At 42.4% G+C, this 17956-nt stretch overlaps 1 protein-coding gene across 1 annotated transcript in view; it reads left to right on the forward strand.

Annotated features, from left to right (window-relative positions):
- spred1 (sprouty related EVH1 domain containing 1) overlaps window positions 1–17956 on the forward strand; it is a 36572-nt gene that overhangs the window by 9047 nt on the left and 9569 nt on the right. The window contains exons 2-4 of the mRNA XM_034675647.1: window positions 4572–4842; window positions 11963–12131; window positions 16197–16243. Coding sequence (XP_034531538.1) covers window positions 4572–4842; window positions 11963–12131; window positions 16197–16243 — 487 coding nt within the window. The remainder of the gene's footprint in view (window positions 1–4571; window positions 4843–11962; window positions 12132–16196; window positions 16244–17956) is intronic.

Genomic DNA, 17956 nt, shown 5'->3' on the forward strand with positions numbered 1-17956 from the left:
TAGTGTTGTCCACTTTTGTTTGCACTGTGACTGAAATGCTCGCTGAAAATAAACAGCACATTGGCAGGCATCAACCTTGAACAAGCAGTAGTGTACACAGCTTTATCAAATTTAACATTTTGGAGGTTTCAATATTCTGTCTAAACCAAAGATTGTTTGCTTGTATTGATAGGAATTAAATAAGTTGCACATGATTTATAAGCTGCTCAAATTTGATGGATAGATAGCATAACAAATGGCCTTTTCTTTGTTCTTTCTCCAGACTATTACTCAAATGTCGATTTGTCATTAATAAGTCCCTCCTCACCTCATACTAGCTTCTCAGACTGCAATTTATTTCTGCATATTTGTGTTTCTTTGAAAAACAGGAAGCAGTAGGTCTTGAATTGGCAGGGGGTAATAACTGGGGTTTATAAAAGTAAATAGTGCTGAATTTAAGAATGTTAAAACAGTGACAACCCGCAACTGCCAACGAGTGTGCATGCCCAACAAGTACAGGACATATCTTTTTTTTAGAAAGCGGTTCATTGGGTACGGAATTAGTACATAGTAGTGATGTTGCAAAGCGACTAATTTCCCTGTTATTTAAACAGAAAGTTTAACTCTGACTAACTGACAAGTCTAAAGGGAAAAAACACTGAGAAAGCAGGAAAAACTGATCAACACAGCCAAATGAAGGATCATAGAATCTGTTGGTATACTATGTCAAATTGGTTTGCACTGCATGAATAATATTAGCAGTGCTAGAACCACCAGACTTTAGTTCTTTTTGCAGGGTAACATCCACATGTCTGTGCTGGTTATGCATTGCTTCAATCGAGAAGTTTAACACCAGTTTAACCGGACACAGCATGCATAAAACTTAATCTCTGTTTGCTGTGCTAAGAGTTGCCATCAGTTATCTCTGCTCGTTTTCATCTGGGTAGTAGATGTTTGTAGCATTATGGCAGTAGGCATTAACCAGAGCTACAACCTCGGCTAGTAAAGTATAGGGATGGACATTTCAAGCCAAATTACTATGTGATAATCACTGGCATCTATTCAACGATTATTTGAATATTCCGCTTTAAGAACAATAAAAAATCTACTTTCAAAAATAGAAAATATTTGCAGTAACTCTTTGATTTTTACTAAGTAATCGAATATTCGAAAATCATTGTCCATCCCTAGTAACGGATTGCTGTACCACAGCTGAGTCACAACATATTAAAGACATTTTTTTTTTACCAGCACAATTTTCATCTAAAATAACAAGCGATGTCATATTTGGCATATTTGCTTTGACTTAAAGTTAATGTAAAAACTACAAACTAAGGGCCAGCTGCAGAAACTATTTGTCACCATGTCCTTTTCATATAATACAACTCATAAAAGCTTTATAAATCACTTAGACTTTGTTTGGCTTCATGACTATATTGTGTCCAATATTCTCTCTTTTAGCTCTGCTTTGGTCTCCACCAACTGCAGAGAAAAATAACTGTTAAGAATTGAAGTGCTCTAATATGTACACCAGACAGTCATTACCTGTTCGTCTTCTGTTTTGTGCTAAGAATGTAGTGTATAATGAGATTTAGAGCTGCCTGCCACTGCTGCAAACAGTGTTGTGAGAGTTAGCCAAAAGTAAGCCAACAGCTAAAGAGACAGACATGCTATAAAGCACAGCATAGTTGTATATCTGGCAGAGTCTTTGTTGGTTTATAGCCTGGAGTCACCTCTTTCATATTGTCATCCCGTAAATGATTATTCCTATTATTTCAAAGGGTTTTCACGTTCACAAAGACCGTCTTCTGTCTGTTGGTCTATTTTTAGATTTGTTGGTTTTGTTTTGTTTGTAATCGTCCTCATCAATCCTTTTCTGGGAACTCTAGTGAACTATTTCCAGGTTCCAGGTTATCAAAGCATTCACATGATAAAACAAGTTAGCTCCAGATTTAATGCTCTCTTGCTCTTAGATTAATTACTAACCAGTAACCTGTACTGACGTTTGCCCAGGGTGTGGAAGGCAGGAGGCCAAAGGTTAGTCTTATAGAGTGGGATAAGATTTAAAAAGGAGAGGCAGTGAGTGGCAGGACACAGCCATTCTTCTTTTTCAGCAGGAGCTACTATGTAATTGTAACTATGTCATTTATCAAATTGTACAAGCTAAGTGGCATATTTCTCCTTTAATCATTGTTTCATAGAAGACATTCTTTTGAAATGTTTCAGAACATGAAGTCAGACGTCATCTTTGTCGGTCTACCAGGACACAGGCCAGAGAGCAGTATGTCACAGGAAGACATCCGGCAGTCACACTCTTGCACTCTTTTGCCTGTCTGTCAGCTCTCAGTTCTCCCCTCAGTATTTAATATTTTACCCAGAGTTACTGCAAAATGCTGCCCTCAGCAAACCCTGACCTTTGTCATTTCCAGTGGCCCAAAGCAGTGTGTGTTATCTAACCAGAGAAACATCTGACTTTAAGTGAAGACACGGAGGAAGGAAGGGAGAGTAGAAGAGTTACTGTGTAAAATTAAGAGTCAGTATCAAAGCATGCTGTGGTACAGTGTACCAATAACACTGGGAACAGTATGAGGATACTTCAGTTGTGAGTTTTGGGTAGAACTTTTTCTTTCTTTTTTTTTTTTTTTTTACATAGTATGGACTTTAAAATTTAGAATACGTAATGGCATGGTGGTACAAACCCCTTTTGTACTTTTTGGCTGTTACGACACATCCTCACATTAAATGTTTATGTTACTGTACGTCTTTATCAAAGACTGTATAAAACAGCAGGTTATTTCTTTGTCTTAATTCGATACATAGAATTTGATACGATTGTATTGACACCACTGCCATGATCAGTTTTGCTTATCAATCTAATTCTTTGTGAAATCCTGTGGATTTTCCACAGCCTGCAAGCTTTATGCAGGTGTTGCAAAGGATAGGACTTAACTACTTTCACTGCTCTGCTGAGACGAGGAAGCACTTGCTGACCAGTGTTTTGGTCTAAAGGGTTGATCTTTAACTTGACTTTCACCTGAATGCATCTTTGACTGACGTGGTTACAACACATTATTGAAAACTCTCTTATGAATGCCTTCATGCTTTCATTAAAGAGGTATTTTGTGAATATAGTTTGTGATATTGAAAAAGTTAATGATGATCCATTCTCAAGGACTCTTTCGTGTTTCAACCAGCAGCTGGTTTAACCGACAACCATTGGTGCATTTGGCTGAAGGTCGCCAAATAACAGGGTCACTGTTTAAACTGAAACACGGGCAGCGTAGAGCGTCAAACACATGGCACTCGTGATACTTTCTGTTGTCCTGCATCAACAAATGTTTCAGCATGCTGACTCTACCATTGCTTGAAATCAAAGTAGAAGGTATGGTTAAAGGAAGTGTTAAGCATAAAGGCAAATTACATCGATGGGATGAACTAGTTGAAACCAGTTCTCAGTTCCCATCCCATTTCTTCAAGCATTCCTGTATGCATATGCTCACGTCAGCTGTCAATGAATCTGTCCTTCATGTTCCATTCCTGCTTTGTAAACAAACACATTTATTTGTTTATTTGTATTATTCCATGGTCACATTAACAAAGTAATGTATTGAGGGGTGCTGGTTGACCTAGCGATTTTAGCATGTGCCCCATGTACGTTGGACGTTGCTCATTGGTTTGTTGCAGCAAAGGGTCCCATCGCTGCAAGTTAGCCCCCCATCTTCTGCTCCCCACTTCTTCTCTCTCGCTTCAGCTGGCCTTTCTAATAAGGAGAAAAAAGCTTGAAAAAGTTACTTTAAAAACAAAATAAAAACAAAGGTATGTATTGCAGAAAAATGTGTTATACAACATCTCATCCTATTCAAAGTCCCAGGAGGTGATAAGGTCACATCATTGGAAAGAAGCTGTTGTCAGTAAGAGAAGCCTGTGAAATGTTTCCTGTCCTGCTTTAGGACAGAGGTTGGAAATCTGCTGTGTCCAGAGGCTGAACTTGGCCACATGGTCAGTCACCCTCTGTCTTCAGTTAAACATACACCAGTGGCGGCGGCATCAGACTTTACAAATGGTAGCAACTAGTCTGTTATATCATGTGCTAAATATACATTTATCCACGGGTGAACCCTGACTTTGCTCTCTCAAATTCTTTTTTTAGTTTTGATGCAGATTCTACAGTAATGGTGTCTGGGACCAGTCAGGTGTCCTTTATGGTTTCATTCATTTTGTGTAACATCAGCATCAGGGTTTACTGTCATGTGGCATACATGTGCTGAATTGTGATTACTTGCTTGAACAAGATTTCTCTGGCTTTATCATGTATCTGTATGTCAGTATGATGCTCCTCACTACACGGTCACTGACCATTTTGTGTAGGCTCCATGTACTGAACTACAACTCAGCTGTATGTGGGCCGCTGTTTCATGTAGGCTGTCTGCTTTTGATGATGTTTTGCAATCCAAGTTAAAAAAACCCAGAAGGAAAACACCACGTTGATTTTTTTAGATGCTGATCACCACTGATTATTTCTATTGAAAGTATTGTTTTTCTGTTACTGTCTTCTAATTTTCCTCCATCCCTCTTCTCTACCTCCTCCACAGTGACAGTTATGCGCGTGTGAGAGCAGTGGTCATGACTCGGGATGACTCCAGCGGTGGGTGGCTTCCCCTGGGGGGCGGAGGCCTTAGCTGTGTCACCGTCTATAAGGTCAGCCGGGCAGAGGATAGCGGCAGCACCCACAGCGGAGGCAGCGGAGGAAGCAGCACCAACCTCAGTCCGTGTAGCTCCAGTCCTAGTCCCAGCCCTAGTCCTAGTCCCAGCCCCACCTCTGTGGAGTTTCACATCAAGGGCGAGAGACTCAAAGACAAACTGGTAAGGAAACCCGTCTGCTGATAATGGGGGAATGATTATTTTTTAAATGTTTCAGGTGATGCTACGCTGCACAAAATCTTTCATGCACAAACGAGAGATGGTGCATTCTCCTCTGTGAGGTCACCCTGACCCCCAGCTCTTTCCCAGACTCCCCCTCACTCTCTGTCTCACTCATTGACACACTCGCTCACTCACTCACTCACTCACTCACTCACACAGGGAGTGGTTGTTTGTCTTTCCTTCACGGTGCAGGTATCTGAAAATAGGAGCGAGCTGCGTGATGCTGTGATGCATGATGATATCATTAAAGAGAAGGGCAGATTACTCAGGAGCAAAGAATGTGGGATGAGGGATGTGGGAAACACAGAGAGCTTAGAAGGGACCTAAATGATGGAATAGGGGCTGGAAATTAACACTGACTCTGTTTTTCCACGAGTACACAAGTATTTGTCAACCTCTTTAGTATTTCCACCTTCTTGATGTGTAATGTGAAAACTGCATGCTTCATTGAGTGGAGCCAGGAGAATATGTCCCAGGTCATTGTTACAGTAAAAAGTAATCCTCAATGTTGACATGTGTTAAGCAATTTTTTAAGGGTGTACGATATGGATTTTTTTAACCTATACTGATAGGTAATGTGTAAAATTTGTTGGCCAATGATTCTGTCATTCATTTCCTTAGCTTTAAATCGGCACTACCGCACTCACTGTATCTACCGATCTAATGCTAGCTGCTGCGGCTGCTGCTTCTTATTTCTTTGATACACTAATTGCGATTACAACGTTTCTGGTGTAGATTTGTTGTTAAAACTTGAGGATTTTTTTCTGCTTCTTAGAATAATTGTACAATAATACTTGTGGCACATACTTTGCAAATTGCAGTTGTGCAGGAACTCTCATCAACTTGCTGTGGCTCTGCTTGTTGTTCTTGAGCCCAACTACACAAAACAAATTGCTTGCTGTCTGTCGAAATTTCTTGATTAACAAAAAAGACAAGGAATAAGAAAGCGGCAAACTTGAACAAATTGAACCTGTGAATGCTGGGATTTCTCATTGGCTTTTGCTTTTGGGACTCTTGCAGTCAGTGTATTTTGATTATGAAGGAAGCCTAGTCTGGAGCTACACAACATGATCGTGGTGTGCTATCAACAACTATCAACTTTTGGCTTATTATAGGGGTGACTGGGTATTTTAGGTTCATAATATGCATCAAATGAGTATTGCATTGTATTATCTGTTAGGTATGCACCAAGCGGCAACCTCCAGCCGCAAGAATTGAAGCCGCTGGTGTCCGCTTGAGGCTGGCTCCTGTAGTACTGGAAACCACATACACAACAATTCAAAAAAGCCGATCTTTACAGCAGAAATAAACACGTTTACAGCCTGATACAAAAAACAAGTGTAGTCTGGATAGTTCATTTTCTATCGGCACCAAGCGGCTAAAAATATGGGTCCAATGCAGAAGTGCTTAAAACTGCAGTTGAACGAGGATCCGCTTGAGGCTGGCCCCGGTAGTACTGGAAACCACATACACACCCATTCAAAAAAGACGATCTTTACAGCAGAAATAAACATGTTTACAGCCTGGTACAAAAGACGAGTGTAGTCTGGATAGCTCATTTCTCGATCGGCACACACTGTACGGGGGGTGAATTTTTTTCTAACGCGACAATTTCGAAGATATTAAGATTCCGAGTATTCCAATGAGAGGCACAGCTGACTTGATTGACAGACGGGAACGCTGTAGCTGTTGGCTAGGAGGCTCAAATCTCGCCTTTTTACGTCACAATCGCTGGACAGCAGCAATATGGCTGCCATCGACGATTGGCCTCAAAACAGCACTTCAGAAACAGATGGCTGACGTCACGAATACTACGTCCATTTTTTATACAGTCTATGATCGGCGCACACTGTACGGGGGTGAATTTTTTCTAACGCAACAGTTCTGAAGATGTAAGATTACAAGTTTTGCCCAAATAAGGACATGACTGACTTGACTGACAGGCGGGAACACTGTAGCTGCTGGCTAGGAGGCTCAAAGCCCGCCTCTTTACCTCACACTAAGTTTTGTTGAGTTCAGCATTCCCAATATTGCTCCCGCCGACGATTGGCTTCAGAACAGAGCTTCAGAAACCGATGGGTGACTCGGATACTACGTCCATTTGTTACACAGTCTATGATATGCACCAAGGTTATGGTTGATTTCCACTGTTAATGGACATGGGCCCATGGGCAAATATTGTGCCATGCATCACTGTCAGTAGCCAATGTTTGTCTGCTGTTTTGCATCATGTTTAGCTGGTTTACCTACCGGCTGACTCAGAGAAGAGGTTGTTGTATAGGGCAGAAGAAGTCATCTGATGGACAAACTGTGATTTGTTTTCAGGGTCATACATGAAAGAATATATCAGCAGTGTGGGAGTGTTACACTGTCTTTGAGAAAGATCAGCAATATGCAGTTTGTAAGACGTGTTCAAGTGACATTTCAAAAGGAGGGACCACTAGCAACAATTTAAATACTTGATATCTCAGGGGTTCATTTGAAAAACAGACACAAAGAAGTAATCTAAAAGTCATCTGAATCGGATATTAGAAAATTGTTATTTCAAACTTTTGTATCGGCCCTGACTGTATTGTACTGGCACTGTGTTCAGCAGGGACATACTGTATACAGTCGCAAAACCTGCAAAGTGTGTGGTCATTCTTTTTCTGTAGTCCTAATCCTCATGGCCCTTGATGTTGTTACTGACAAGCTCATGACCTTCTTGTCACAGACTCATTCTGTGTTGGAGATGTAAAACAGATCCAGTAGATGCACTGGGATAATCCTTGTTTGTGGTAATGAGAGTGTAAATCTGTGTTAGAGAGAGAGAAAGAGAAAGAGGGAGAGAGAGAGAGAGCTGTTAGATGTCAGGGGAGTCAAAGAGGCCACCATGATCCTGATGATCCAACATTAGAGGCTTGTTTCAGCAGGGCATCTAAATCACCTTTTTTTTTAAATCTTCTCTGACTGATCACATTTTATGTGTGTTTAGCGTTTATGGTGTGTTTGTGTTTTTGTGCGTTGCTATCCAAGCATGTGTGTGGCACAGGAAAAGGGTGTGACGGGAATGCTGTTCAGACAGGGTAAAGACATGGCTCAGAGACCCCGGCATCTCTTCTGGGATGTGGTATAACACCCCTATCACCGCCAGAGTCTACCCCTCAGCCACCACAACAAACACCGGGCCATATGTAGGTCTGTGGGGATGCCACCCAGTGCCATGGTGTTGGCGTCGACCACAGAGCTACTGACAAGTCTGAGGGCATCAGAAGGGAGGAGAGGCGGAGTGATGAATCCATGAAAACAAAAGAAACAGACACAACCACATAAGAATACGTTAGCTTGAGTCGGAAGAAAACACAGGGCGATATCTGGAGTTGTTACCACAGTGTTGTCTGAAACAGTAACATTGGTGTTTTGATTCCGGAGGTAAAAGAAAGACCATAATTATGTTGTTTGAGTGAAAAAGAGGCCTAGGCCTAGGAAGATCTTCTGAATGTTTGAAAGGCTGTTTGGTGTGATTTGTTATGTCTAAATCACAGAAAGGGAAAGTGGAGTGTTTGTCGTCACAGGGAGAGAATTTAGGTGTTTTATTTCAGACAGAAAAGAACACAAATGCAGCCCTCCATCCCTCAATCCATCAGAGAAACCTGAGCAAGACAGAGAAAACAATTGAGACGCACTCATTTGAAATCTCATCGACACAATCTCAGCTGGTAGGAATGAGGCGTTTCGAGCACATAGGATATGAGGTGAATCAGGGAAAGAGATGTGTGTAGTCAAAGAGCAGGAAACAGAGGTGGAGCCAGAGAGACGGGAGACGGAAGAGGTGGAGAGGATCTGTCTATAAGCGCAGTGATGCGGCACAGAGTGTACTGGTGATGACTCAGCTGGCTCTCCATATAGCTACCAATCACTCTCCTCCTTGTCCGCCTCCCCTCCCTCTCCTTTCTCTTCTCTCTCTCTCTTTTTCTACTTCAATCTGATTCACTTGCTCTCTTAAAAACTACAGATCTAATTGGTGGAAGATTTCTAACTCACACCGACTCTACATTTGTGTCAAGTATCTGGTATAGCTGTTATGCTGCTAGCTGTCGTTGTCTGTGACTGCCTCATGACACTCGATTGAATTGTTTGAACTGCTGTTTTGTTTGCTTGCTCAAAAATATGGTTTATTAGCTGTAATTCTTGAGTAAGGGGAATAATTGGTATTCGTTGGATGCGATGCCTCCTACTAAACCTCCAAAACTCAGCACTTTGGTTATTGCATAACACCTTTCATGCCTCTATCTCTATTTTTGACTGACTTTTGCATGACTAAAACATCACTACTTCATTCCAAGTTGGAAAAAACAATGTGGAAGATTCTTTTTGTCAGTAAAACGCTTTGAAGAAATTAAGAAATTATATTTTCTGCTTTAGGTTTTTTCTTCCTGCTCTCACGCTTTCTCTTCACTACAAACTGCATGTTTCGCCTGTCTGTCTCAATCCAGCCCCCCCCTTAACGTCTCCAGCTTCTATTCTATTTTTCTATCTCGTTTTTTTTTTGCTCCTCCTCCTCCTCTTTTCTCCGAGCACAGTGTGGAACGCGGTGTTAAGTGTCATCCTTTTACATGCAACCGTGATACTTCCTCCTCTGTCGGCCTTGCTGTGCACTCACCTTACCTGCTACGGCTCCATTCAGTCTCGCCTCCACAATCAGCCCCAGAGGCACAGCAGACCCCCCCCCCCCCCCTTGTCACCCCATCCTCCTCACATGCAGTCCTCCCTTCTTCCCTCCCCTCATCCCAGTGGCTCTGGGTAAACTTCCAGGCTTCACCTATAACCCTCCTTATCTTGTAATAGTGACACAGAGGACAGATATTTGGAGACATCTCTGTGCGTTGAAACATAACATGTGACTCTTATCAGCGTGGGTAAAAGCAGCTTTCCCTCAGACACTTAAGATGAAATTTATACCTGTGTGCACCGTCTCTGACACACATATCACATATCATCCACCTCACATACAGCTGCCACGTATCAGCCTCTTAAAGTGAACACGTTGACTCTTGTCCAAATCGTCGGGGAATGGTGCCATCTGCTTCCAGTCATCGAGTATTGGTTTGCAGGGTCTGAAATTAACTTTTTTACTTGGTAGCACTGGTACTGGCAACTCCAAAAAGTGAAGAGCACCTGCAAAAAATGTAGGAGCACCAACTGAAAATTAAAATTAGGGACTTTGAAGATAAAAAACATCATTTTTTGTATTATGGTGTATTTTTATGCACCAATTTGTCAATAAACTATATCCATCCATCCATCCATTATCTTGACCGTTTATCCCATTAGGGGTCACGGGGGGCTGGAGCCTATCCCAGCTGGCTTCGGGGGGAGGGGGGAAGGACCTGGACAGGTCGCCAACCTATCATAGGGCTAACACAGAGTGACAGACAACCATTCACGCACACACTCACACCTACGGGCAATTTAGAGTGACCAATCAACCTGGTGAGCAGGTTTCTGTACTGTGGGAGGAAGCCGGAGTACCCGGAGAGAACCCACGCATGCACGGGGAGAACATGCAAACTACACACAAAGGCACCTGCAAACCAGGAACCTTCTAGCTGTGAGGCAACAGCGCTACACCACCATGCAGCCCATTAAACTATATGTATATTAAAAAAAACTAACCATGTAAATAAGTGTGTGGTACTTCCTGCATGTTTCCAGAAGATTTAAAGAGTCATGATTCACATGTTGGTCTGATGATGACCATGAAAGTCAGAAAGAGGTTTACCTCTTCATCCAAGCTTAACAGTTTGAATTGTAAGATTTACACATAATAAGAGGTTCACCGTTTCAATTTCTGTTACAGTTGAAAACAAATTTGGTTTATTGATGCATCATATGCCTTTTTTATTATGACCCCCAAGTCTCAAATACATCAATGTAGCTGTTTACATGAAATGACTGTAGCCTACTAGCCGACCAGTACTGGGAACTTTTTCTTATCTCTCTCTTTCAATGAATGTTTCTGGCAGTAATATATTTTTACTTGTTTTGTTCTCTTATAATCAATATTCTACTAAAATGTTTGTGCATGTTGGAGCATTTTAATAACATGCTGTAACCAAGACGCGGGGGTGCTCAGTATTAATTGAATTAACACGTATTGTTTTATGCTCCAACGGTGCTGTAGAGAAAAAGAGAGTGGTCTACAGAACACGACAGATAAACAAATAGAATTGATTATAAACACAAGTTAAAATATGAATATTAGATTTCAATTTTGAATCTCTTAATTTTTGTCAGGATGCCTTGCCTATAGCGGAAAAACGCAGACGTACTCTGTGGAGAACTTTTCATTTTTCTCTGGGGCAGCTTTTTCAGCGTCCTTCCTGTAGCACTGGACTGATTAAGAAACAGTGCTGCCACTACATCGACATTATGCTGTCACTGCAGTTAAAAAATGACATTTACCAAGTGGTACAAAAATTAGGCAAAGGCAGCTGTGTGAAACACCCTGATTACCAAACAACTGTTGGTCACTGTATCAATGAACGTCTCATAGAGATGTGAATTAAAGTTGCAAATTTGATCCCAATTTCTCTCCCTGGTTTGTGATCGTACAGATGCACAGTGTCGTACCACTTGGGTCACTCAGCTCTTTTATCACACCAGCTCCTGCGTTCATATTTGCGCACGCTTACACATACACGCCCTATTAAGCCACCTCTCGTGCACGTCCGTTTAAAAAGCCTCAAAGACTGTAATGGCCGTCTCTCATTTCATTTAATCTGCCTAGAGGAAGGCCAGGAGGCGGCCCAGTAGCCCTGATTAATAATAGGCTTTGGAAACACACTTGGGCTGCCTGGCTCCAAAACATACACAACCCCCCCCCAGCCCCCCCCCTGCCTTTGTATATTCACTTACTGTTTTAGTCGTGGAAAGATTAAATGTGACTAAGAGTAAAGAGAAACCTGAATGTCATCAGCAAACTTTTAAGTATTTAGGTTAGTAAGTCTGTAAAGTGGCCAAAAAAACTCTAATTTTGTTGCGTATTATTGCCTAACGCTCAAACTCTGTGTATTGACAGGTGGTGCTTGAGTGTATCCTGCAGAAAGACCTCGTATACAACAAGGTCAACCCCATCTTCCACCACTGGAGGATCAACGACAAGAAGTTTGGACTGACTTTTCAGAGTCCGGCAGACGCCCGAGCATTTGACCGGGGAATTCGTCGGGCCGTTGAGGACATCAACCAAGGTATGTGTGCATTCAAAGATAACTAACTGTGCTTGTATGTGTGTGTTTCTGCTTTTTCAAACAACTTAAACACCAGATTCATCTGGAGTTACAAGAGTCTGTGCTTTACTGTGCATGTAAACAGCTGTCCAATACATCAGGAACTATGTGGGTGAATGAGAATGGCGTGCGTTCTGTTAGTGGGCGTCTGCTGCCTGTGTTGCTGCCTCATTGACATGTAATGGCTGACCTAGCATGTGTTCGAGGACAGATGTATAGCGTTGATTAGTGTCAATGACTTCCCCCCCTCTGCTACCTGCTCATTCAACCAAGCATGACCCCTCCTGCGTTATCTTATCAGCGCCCAGCTGCACAGATAAACTCTCCACTTCCTGTAGAGACTGGCAGGGCAACACTATGCCCAGACAGTGGGTGATACAGGACAGGGGGAGGGAGGGGTGTAAAAAAAGAGAGGGGAAGGGGAGGGCATGAATTGGGAGCGGCAACCTGAGATGAAACATGAACAGGTTGGACTTTTGAGCTCCTTGTACTTTGTCTGTAAGGTTGAAGACTGGTTAGTGTAGTCTGTGTGTGATCTGTGTAGCCTTTTTTAAGCTAAACTAGGTATCACACTTGGTTGGAGCTAAGTCCAACAGTGTAGTTAGCAGATTTGGGTCCTGATAAGCATTATTTTTCTGTACAGTGCCAGAGGTTGCAAAGTCATCCAATTAGCAGCAGAATTGCCAGCTCAGCAATCTGCCACCCAGCCCTGTGTTACACAAGAGGCTGGCTGGCAGGCTCGGGAGCTATAATCTCTTTTTACTCTCTAGACCTGGGAACCCTGGGTAGCACAAAAGGAGGCACCGCAGAACATATCGTAAAGCCTTTATCACTGCTGAGCATCAGTCGCTTCTTCTCCCACAAGCGTTTATCTGAGATTTGAACTTCCTGGGCACAAGTCCACACATAGTCGAGGTAAAAGGTAATCATGACTTGCTTTGCAAGCAGCTCTGCCTGAGAACAACGATTGAAGATGCAAAGCAAAGAGTCCAGGATTGCTATAAACAAAACGCTATAATACTCAGAGGATGGCAGTGTTACATCACAGGTCAGGGCTGCTCAGTTGGATGTGGCTGATTTACTCAGATGGATAGAAAATTCATTAGCCCATATTTTGATCGCCAAGTTATAATTTAACACTATAGTTGCTGGAGCTTACTACTTGCCCCCCTGTCTTTCATACATAGCTGGTTTTCTTGTCCTGTGCTTTGTCAAAGTGAGTATTTTTGGCTTTTATAGCAATGTAAATAGCTTGTCTCTTCTTGCCAAGTGCACCTGTGTCTTTCACTGTTTCTTGTCATGTTATGGACAAAAGTTGAATAGAGAAAATAAGCAGCAGATTTGTAAACATCTCTGATCGCTGGTGACTGTGACTGAACACATTCCCCTTGCCTCACCTAGAGCATCCACTGTGTCCGTGTGCTAGTAAATTCTTTTAACTTATCCTTGCGATTGTCAGCTAAAGCAGCTGATAGGAGAGTTTCGTCCCCTCAGTGCCTGTATTTTCTCTCTCTCCATCCTTTGTCCTCTCCTGCCTCCCTTCTCTCTCTTTTGGTATCTTCAGTATTCTGCCGGTGTTGTTGTGTAATGCCTCTCTTCAGCTCAGGCAGGCAGCTTCTTCTGTATTCCTGTTGCATCGTTCTGCTGCTGGACTGCTGTGTGTGCGTGTGCGTGTGCGTGTGCGTGTGTGTGTGTGTGGGGCAAAGAGAGAGGGAGAGAAAAAGAGAGAGAGTATGTTTTGCTCGTGTGTGTGTGTATGTGTGAGCACACGTGTGTGTATCAGTCTTGCAGTCCTCTGTTGCTAAGGCAACGCCAGGCACATGGCTCAGGCAGCTCCGCGGCCCAACACTGCCAGAGTCGTGCTGCAGGAAGCATCTTCCTCTCTGTATGCGAGAAATGCACGCACACACACCTTTCTCTGTGATATAGACAGACATACAGACAGACGGACGGATAGACTGGCTCATGAATCGACTGGAACACAATCTAGTAAATGTTTCCACCCTGCCATATATTTCCCTTCCCTTCCCTGACTGCCGACATTGTCCCAGTGCCTCTTTTGAGGCCTAATCTTAATTAGTCCAACCTGAGTTTTCTAAGGTACCTGTTGATGCACCAAGATGCAAAAACAGTTCCCCCTTCATCACAATGGAAATGGTTTAATCCACAATTTCTGCAACATCTGTAGTCTGCAACTGAAACTATTATCACATCTATTTAGTTCCTTAAAGACAGAGTCCTCTTCAATCTTGATTAATCTTGCTGCTGCTTGAAAATCACAAGCCAGGTTTGCCCACACTACCTTTTGTTGCATTGTGTTTTTTTTAGGAATTGGTCAAATCAAAATAGAGTAACAGTGAAACATAACAGGAATTTATTTCAGTCTATAGACTATAATTAATGGACGTAGTATCCGTGACGTCACCCATCTGTTCCTGAACGCTGTTTTGAAGCCAATCGTCGGCGGGAGCCATAATAGAAATACTGAACTCAACTTAACTTGTGTCGAGTTAGTGTGAGGTAAAGAGGCGGGCTTTGAGCCTCCTCCCCAACAGCTACAATGTTCCCGCCTGTCAGTCAAGTCAGTCATGTTCTGAAATGGGCAAAACTTGTAATCTTAATATCTAAGAAATTGCCGCGTTATGAAAAAATACATCCAACAGTGTGTGCCGATCCAGAAATCAGTGATCCAGACTGCACTCGTTTTTTGGAACCAGGCTGTAAACATGTTTATTTCTGCTTCAATTCTTGCAGCCGGAGGTTGCCGCTTGGCGTGGACAAGAACAGGCCTCATTTGCACAAATGTTCTGGAGCAGTCCTAAATTGCTACTTTTGCTACAACTTAAACCAGAGACAGTTCTGTCTGTGTTTTGGCTGAGATCAGCTACTGTGCAGCTTTCCCCAAATGACAACAATATGGTAGGCGTTGTGGCATTGTTAGCATAGAGGTTAATTTGCATGCAAATATCATCTCTTTTGAATTGGTGTGTATGTGGTTTCCGGTGTTTCTGTAGTGAACGCTCCATGAACAGCAGTTTATAACACCTCTGCATGGGCTTCATATTTTGAGACCGGAGGTTGCCGTTTGTTTCAGTCCCAATCCTGCAGCTGAAAGGGAACAAGGATATAAAGCAGGTTACACATACCTTAACCAGCATACTAGTCTGCTTGGAATGTTGTTGAACAGTTCAATTCTGAGCTTGCAGCATGCATCTGAAGTGTCAAAACTGACGTGTAAACACCTCGTGTGATTAAATTGTATTGGCCATCAATACATTTTCTTCACTATTGTTGTTGCACCTTACATTGCAATGTAACTCTAGTCAGAGTAGCTTTACACTCAGGGTTACTTCACTTTAAGTTTTAAGATCACAAGCTGCATTTCTCACCAGTTCTGTTTTAACTGAATGTGATAATACTCTGATATTGGACAACATGTCATCTGTTTTTTTCAGTACAAACGAGTTTTTTCAAAAAAAGCATTTTCGTGTGAAAATTTCAATAACATCAGTGTCTTTCTCACGTTACACAATCCTCAGTTTCATTCTCTGTGCTCATGAAAAGCTGTAACATGGTCAGCCTGATACCTGAAACATAACCCCTGTCTCCCACATCAGCAGACGGGGCTGTTTGGTCGCAGAAATGGCACATGACACTTTAGCTGAGGTCGCGGTTACATTAATCTGGATGTTCATATTTCATATTTAAACTGTAGTGTGCCCCACTGACACCAAGCAACTTTCATTTCCCTTATATGGCCAGGCTTAGAGGAAAGCAGAAGTTTTTAGGAGTTCTTTTCAGGCCTGTGAAGAAAACTTTTGCCCTGATCATCATTTCAAAACAGATTGTATCCATTAGATTGAAAAATGTTTTGATAAAAATTATGGTTTTCTTTCTAGTGTGGCTTAGGAATGAATTTAGAAGGTTTGATGAAGTTTGTCTCAGGTGGGGAGGTGTTATAAATAAGTAATTTCACGGATGTCATTTAAAGACACTGAAAATGTTCTTCTTTCTTCTTTCTTCCAGGTTGTCGGTCGTTTGGAGATGGAGATACACCTGAGGATGGACTACCGGTAAGCATTAACTAACTTCAGGGGTTCAGGAGTGTGAAGAGAATCTTTGTCTGTTTGTGTGTGCGTATGACTACATGCTTTTTTTCTTAAGAATTTGAGGAGCCTTTTTTCCTCACTAATTGACAGCTAAAAATAACCCTTTGTGCAAAAAAAGATCACTGTTTACTTTTTAATGAGTCATTTTAGTGTTGCAGAGCGGGGCACTGATCGATGTAATGTCAAAGTGCAACTGGTGTTGGTTTTAAAGGGAGAGATTTATCGCTGAACTCTCCCCGCTTTATTAAATAGGAGGCAGGTCAGAGCTAGAACCTGAGCCATATGTCTGATGTGTCCCACCCAGGCGCTGACACCTGCCTTTGTTTTCCAACAGTTGTTCTTGGAGATTTACAGGTGTTTAAACTAGTGCCAGCCAGACCCCGAGGTGAAGCTGGGTGTTGGCCAGCGATTGTGCTAGAGCAGGCTTAGCTGTCTCTATCAATCTAACGTGGTAGCTGTCACTCTTCGTACGGTTGGTGCTGATATAATAACCATCGCCTCGGGAGCTGCTTGCTCAAAAGGCAGCTTTGTGAGATATTTTGTGATTGCTCCAAACTGGATGTGTCTCCTCATGAGCTGGGCCTCTTTTTTTTGACAGGTTGAGAACTGTTAAGATGCATTGTGTTATAAATTATGTGTATTTGCTCTTTCCCTGGCATTTGGCACTCTATTGGCTATTTACATATGTGTTTAAGAGAGCCTGGCTCTCCTTAGCAGAGAGCAGTAGAGGGTATGTAGTTCAAGTCTACACACCCATGTTCATTTGTTTAAGATATCAGGGTTGTTACAGGACCGTCAGTCACCTGTTCTACTTCTGATTGTAAAATAGGTTAAAAGACACCTTTGAGGAGGAAGGGCAGTACTTGTTAAGCACAGAAACCTCTGCACCTGGTTCCAGCACACGCTACAGGCCTGCAAGAGGTGCTTCCTTTGTGAAACCTCTGATTGATTACTGTTGACAGAATAAGAGAGGTGTTTGTTCAACTTGGGTCATTTTTCACACCATGGTTCGTAGTGTACACAAGGATGCAACTTAAATTGTACAAGTTTATTGAAACCGCCGAAGGCTTGTAATTATTAACAGTATAAAAAGATGGATGACACACCCCCACCTTCTCACACTGTACAAAAGGGATGCCAAAATGAAGCTGGGGTAATGAAATCCTGCACCCTGTGCTAACTAGAAACACATTAACTTATAGATAAAGCAGCCTAGATCCTGCAGGTCAGACCAGCGTCTTGAGTTAGTTTGAAGGGGACACTTTCAGTTAAGACCCTCCCCCTTTTCTCAACATGAGAAGAACTTATCATAATAATGGAAACCATGTTTGAGAAAAACATCATTGTGTATTTTGATTTCAAAGTTTGACTCATGTCCTATCAGTTGATATGGAGAGGGTGGACTTCATGACCTATACTGCAGCCAGGCACTAGGGGGAGCTCCTTGTCTTCACTTTTGGGCAGCTCTGATGTCATCTCTCTTTTAGACAGTCCATGTTTGTTGCCACCTTTGACCTGCCTAGCATCTTAGATCCTCTCTGCTGATTGAGTGGAAGATGAGTGAAGGAGGGAGAGCTACTTTCCTCTTCCTGTGGCGAAGTTCCTCTTTAAGGGACCAGTCTGAACATACAGGAAATCCAATGGCACCACTGTTGCTAGGCAGCAGTGGGGGGTGCA

This window comes from Notolabrus celidotus, chromosome 22, assembly GCF_009762535.1.
Source record: "Notolabrus celidotus isolate fNotCel1 chromosome 22, fNotCel1.pri, whole genome shotgun sequence".
Lineage (NCBI taxonomy): Eukaryota > Metazoa > Chordata > Actinopteri > Labriformes > Labridae > Notolabrus > Notolabrus celidotus.